The sequence below is a fragment of the Schistocerca cancellata genome, chromosome 2 (assembly GCF_023864275.1).
Source record: "Schistocerca cancellata isolate TAMUIC-IGC-003103 chromosome 2, iqSchCanc2.1, whole genome shotgun sequence".
Taxonomy (NCBI): Eukaryota; Metazoa; Arthropoda; class Insecta; order Orthoptera; family Acrididae; genus Schistocerca; species Schistocerca cancellata.
In genome coordinates, this window is record NC_064627.1 from 822,472,737 (window position 1) to 822,478,736 (window position 6,000).

The 6,000-nt window shown below is 46.2% G+C and overlaps 1 protein-coding gene across 1 annotated transcript in view; it reads right to left on the reverse strand.

Moving 5' to 3' along the window:
* LOC126158972 (protein Wnt-8b-like) overlaps positions 1–5,695 on the reverse strand; it is a 121,518-nt gene extending 115,823 nt beyond the window's left edge. Inside the window, exon 1 of the mRNA XM_049916479.1 lies at positions 5,507–5,695. Within this exon, the coding sequence (XP_049772436.1) occupies positions 5,507–5,695 (189 nt within the window). The remainder of the gene's footprint in view (positions 1–5,506) is intronic.
* Between the last annotated feature and the right edge of the window lie 305 nt (positions 5,696–6,000).

Here is a 6,000-nt window from a genome sequence, read left to right on the forward strand (position 1 = left end):
GCGGTAACATCCGTCAAGTATCTGGGTGTGACTATTCGAAATGATCTTAAATGGAATGATCAGATTACCCAAGTAACGGGTAAGACAAACTCTAGATTGCGGTTTATTGGTAGAATCTTGAAGCGATGCTGTCCTTCAACAAAGGAAATAGCTTACAATACGTTAGTTCGTCCAGTCTTAGAGTATAGTTCGTCTGTATGGGACCGTTACCAGTTGGGTCTGATTCAAGAGATTGAGAAGGTGCGAAGAAGAGCGGCAAGATTCGTTACTGGTACATTCGGCCATCGCGAGAGCGTTACAAATCTCATAGAAAGTTTGAAGTGGGACACACTTGCAGATAGTCGGCGCGCTAAACGGAAGGGGCTGCTCACTAAATTTCGAAATCCGATCCTCGCCGAGGATGTATAGCACGTATTATTACCATCAACTTTCAAATAGCGCAATGATCACCCTTCAAAGATAAGGGAATAAGAGCTCGTACTGAGGCGTTCAGACAGTCGTTTTTCCCTCGCGCGATCCGCGAGTGGAACTGAGGGGGGGAAATATGACTTTGGCGCGAATTGTGCCCTCCGCCACACACCGCTTGGTGGCTAGCGGAGTATATATGTAGATGTAGATGTAGGAAAAGTTTGGAATGAGCGCAATATAAGGTGTGAATGCGAGCCGTGAGATCCGTTTCGACATCTCAGTCGGTAGAGAAGATATCGATAAAACCCACATCGTGGATTAGTATAAGAATTACTCTGCCTATACCTTAATGCCTTTCTAGATTACATGATAACTTGCAAGTGGAAATAAATACCAAAACAACTAAGGCCCTGCTTAAAAATCTCTGTTTACAGAAAACTGAAATGAGGGTTCAAAGTAAATACCACATAGATGTCAGTTGTAAGCATGGTATGTAATATGGGTGGTCTTGCACATTTCTGAACAGCTGGCAAATAGCTAACTGAACCTCAACAATATGGACTCTTGAATACTCCTCTGAAACCGCATAAGAAAAGATTTTAGAACGCTAAGGCAAAAAAAATCTAATATCTGACATAAACCCCAGGATTACACCACTGATAAACATTTTGTATAGGCATATCAGACAATTTAACAAGGCTTTATCAATTAATCGATTAACCATAGACGTAATGAAGCAGGTCACAAAAAGCGAAATTTACAATATTTTGACTGAAAACGCTGGAAGAAATTTCACTGAAAAGAAATATCCAAGATTCAAGTAGAACACGATCTAGTGAAACTTTAAAAACGTCATTGTAGCTTCTTCTGTCAAATCTTAATGGCATGTCACGGTCACCGGAAAATAACCGACAAATGAAAAATTGTCCAAGATCTATCATAACAAGATCTGTGCATGCTTCTGTCACGGCATTGTAATCCACAGATTTACACACTGTAGCACAAACGACATTTGAACATGTCTTCGCCGACAATTTTCAATGATTAATAATAAAATGATCTCAAACAATATAGAGATGGCATTATTAGTAAGACTCCAGAAACGAAAAAAGTAAAGCTGTTCTCAACTCGAAGGTTAGTGTGAGAACTATCGTGCTTCACTTAACGTCGCCCATTTCGAGTTATTTTCCCCCTGGCTTCCTTCGACCTGTGAACTGACGTAACCAGCTAGTTACAGGCAAACCTACAGTTCAACGTGCACATCGAGTATAGATTCTTGAGCAAACAGCGGCACACATGATGTACAATCGAGAGGCAAAGTACTACGATTGTTTATCATATAGTGAATACAATCACTGTAAAATCATGAGAGACAAAGAATACAAGGGAAAATGTTAAACATAATGATTCAGAAAATGTGATAGCATCAAAAGTGATCGGAACTTCTACTTCTTAAAACGTATGAAGAGTCCTCATACAATGAGAGACCTCATTATGATACTGTCGCAGGACTGCCAGTACATTAAACAAGCAGTAACCGAAATTTAAAAAAAAGGAGGTGGAATTAATGACGTACAGGTAGGAGAAACAAAAATTTGGTGTTTTGTGATGATGTTCTAATTTCGGCAGTGACACCAAAGGCCAAAGGACTTGGAAGAGCAGTTGCATGGCATGAATAGTGTTTTGAAAGAAGGATGTAAGATGAACATTAACAAAAGCAAAACAAGGATAACTGAATGTAGTCGAGTTAAATCATGCGATGCTGTAGGAATCAGATTAGGAAATGAGACACTAAAAGTGTCTATTTGGGCAGTAAAATAACAATTTAATTTTATTCATTTTCTGCAGCTGTGAAGGTGAGCGTATTCAATAAACAGGACGTTTGAATAAAAACGCCTTCAGCGACAATTTTTTCGTGTTTTACTAAATTATACGGTGCATTTCGGAACCTGTGGGTCCATCTTCACGTGCGCATGTCTAATACATGATTTACATTTTCTCTTGAGTGAGGTAAAATGCATTGTCCCGTTATGAAAAAGTTAGATGTTAGGTTTCGTGTTTCGTAAACAGAGTGCGGAAATATGTGAGAAACAGTGGAAAAAACAGAGAAAACTTACCGATCCAACAAGGAAGAACATTTTTAACATTTTGAGGTCAGCATACGTTGGATTATTCAACATACAATGAATGAATCAAAGCATGCTGACCCCAGCACGCCAATGCTCCCTTTTAGTGGTCAGACGCAATTGATCGGAACCTTGACGACGAGTAGTCCTACGCCTGAAATCAGCATACGTCGATTTATTCACAGTATAACGAATAAACCAATGTATGCAGACCACAAAAGGTCAAAAACGTTCTTCTTTGTTTGTTCGCTAAGTCTTTCACGCTTTTCCCGCTGTTTCTCACATACTTCTGCACTTGTTTCGCGAAATACGAAATCTACACTCCTGGAAATTGAAATAAGAACACCGTGAATTCATTGTCCCAGGAAGGGGAAACTTTATTGACACATTCCTGGGGTCAGATACATCACATGATCACACTGACAGAACCACAGGCACATAGACACAGGCAACAGAGCATGCACAATGTCGGCACTAGTACAGTGTATATCCACCTTTCGCAGCAATGCAGGCTGCTATTCTCCCATGGAGACGATCGTAGAGATGCTGGATGTAGTCCTGTGGAACGGCCTGCCATGCCATTTCCACCTGGCGCCTCAGTTGGACCAGCGTTCGTGCTGGACGTGCAGACCGCGTGAGACGACGCTTCATCCAGTCCCAAACATGCTCAATGGGGGACAGATCCGGAGATCTTGCTGGCCAGGGTAGTTGACTTACACCTTCTAGAGCACGTTGGGTGGCACGGGATACATGCGGACGCGCATTGTCCTGTTGGAACAGCAAGTTCCCTTGCCGGTCTAGGAATGGTAGAACGATGGGTTCGATGACGGTTTGGATGTACCGTGCACTATTCAGTGTCCCCTCGACGATCACTAGTAGTGTACGGCCAGTGTAGGAGATCGCTCCCCACACCATGATGCCGGGTGTTGGCCCTGTGTGCCTCGGTCGTATGCAGTCCTGATTGTGGCGCTCACCTGCACGGCGCCAAACACGCATACGACCATCATTGGCACCAAGGCAGAAGCGACTCTCATCGCTGAAGACGACACGTCTCCATTCGTCCCTCCATTCACGCCTGTCGCGACACCACTGGAGGCGGGCTGCACGATGTTGGGGCGTGAGCGGAAGACGGCCTAACGGTGTGCGGGACCGTAGCCCATCTTCATGGAGACGGTTGCGAATGGTCCTCGCCGATACCCCAGGAGCAACAGTGTCCCTAATTTGCTGGGAAGTGGCGGTGCGGTCCCCTACGGCACTGCGTAGGATCCTACGGTCTTGGCGTGCATCCGTGCGTCGCTGCGGTCCGGTCCCAGGTCGACGGGCACGTGCACCTTCCGCCGACCACTGGCGACAACATCGATGTACTGTGGAGACCTCACGCCCCACGTGTTGAGCAATTCGGCGGTACGTCCACCCGGCCTCCCGCATGCCCACTATACGCCCTCGCTCAAAGTCCGTCAACTGCACATACGGTTCACGTCCACGCTGTCGCGGCATGCTTCCAGTGTTAAAGACTGCGATGGAGCTCCGTATGCCACGGCAAACTGGCTGACACTGACGGCGGCGGTGCACAAATGCTGCGCAGCTAGCGCCATTCGACGGCCAACACCGCTCCTGGTGTGTCCGCTGTGCCGTGCGTGTGATCATTGCTTGTACAGCCCTCTCGCAGTGTCCGGAGCAAGTATGGTGGGTCTGACACACCGGTGTCAATGTGTTCTTTTTTCCATTTCCAGGAGTGTAATATCTAGTATTCTCATAAGAGCAAAATACATTTCCCCTCACACAAGAGATAATGTAAATCACGTATTAGATGATTTGCACCGACGATAGACCCACACGTTCCGCAAAGCATCGTGCAGTTTAATAAAACACGAAGAAATTGTGATTGGAGTTGTTTTTATTCAAACTTCCTGTGTAGCGAAATAACATATTATGGCCGAAGCGGAGAGGATGTAAAATGTAGACTGGCAATAATAAGAACAGCGTTTCTGAGGAAGAGGAATTTGTTAACATCGAATATAAAGCAATGTGTTATTAAGTCTTTTCTGAAGGTATTTGTATAAAATTGTAACGTTGTGTGGAAGTTCAAATAGTTCAAATGGCTGTAAGCACTATGGGACTTAACATCTGAGGTCATAAGTACCCGAGACTTAGAACTACTTAAACCTAACTAACCTAAGGACATCACACACATCCCTGCCCGAGGCAGAATTCGAACCTGCGACCGTAGCAGCAGCGCGGTTCCGGACTGAAGCGCCTAGAACCGCTCGGCCACAGAGGCCGGCTTGTGTGGAAGTGAATCGTGGACGAAAAGCAGTTCAGACTTTGGGTAAATAGAAGCTTTTGAAATGTGGTGCTATAGAAGATTCAAGTGGTTAAAATGGCTCTGAGCCCTATGGGACTCAACTTCTGAGGTCATTAGTCCCCTAGAACTTAGAACTAGTTAAACCTAACTAACCTAAGGACATCACACACATCCATGCCCGAGGCAGGATTCGAACCTGCGACCGTAGCGGTCTCGCGGTTCCAGACTGCAGCGCCTAGAACCGCAGCGCCACTTCGGCCGGCGCTATAGAAGAATGCAGAAGATTACATAGGTGGATCGAATAACAGATGAGGCGGTACTGAATCAAACTGGAGAAGAACGAAATTTATGGCTCAAATTGATGAAAACAGCGGATCGATTGACAACACAAGCTGAGGCATCGAGGACTTGTCAATTTGGTAATGGAAGGGTGTGTGGGGAGGGGGGGGGGCGGTGTAAAAATTGTGGAGGGAGGTAAAGGGTTAAATACAGTAAGCAAGTTTGAATGTACGTAGGTTGCAGTAGTTATGCAGAGATGAAGGGACTTAATCAGGATAGAGTAGTGCGGAGAGCAGCATCAAATCTAGTCTTCGATCTGAAGACCACAACGACAGCAAATACTTTCCGCTGGTCTTTGTCATTTGTAGCAACAAGCGTGAAGACTTGCGTCACTCTTCGCCTCTGTGGAGTCTTCCTTTGTCCGGACTGCCCGCAGCGCCCATCCCGAGCGCCCTTCCTGTAGGAGGGCTGTAAACCGCGACTTCCGGGAAGAGCAGGGAGCCGGGCAGTTCCGGCGCCGTCCCACTGCCCGCCATAAACGTGGAGCCCCCGACGGCCGCGCCGGCACGCCACGCATCCCCGCCTTTGACGACCAGGCCGACAAGCGCGCCCGTGAGCTCTTCAGGGCGCGCACTCGAGCAACGATACCTAACACCCTCTGCCTGTTTACAACCTGGCCCTACTACGCAAGTCTGCCACGTGCACGTTTTAAATCTGACGTTTGCTACAACACATGTGTGAACGCATCTTTCCTCCTACGTAATTTAATTTCAGTGGAATACCCGGAGTAGACAACATTCCATTAGAGCTACTGATAGCCTTGTGAGAGCCAGGCCTGACAAGATTCTACCATCAGGTGAGCAAGATGTATAAGACAGGCGA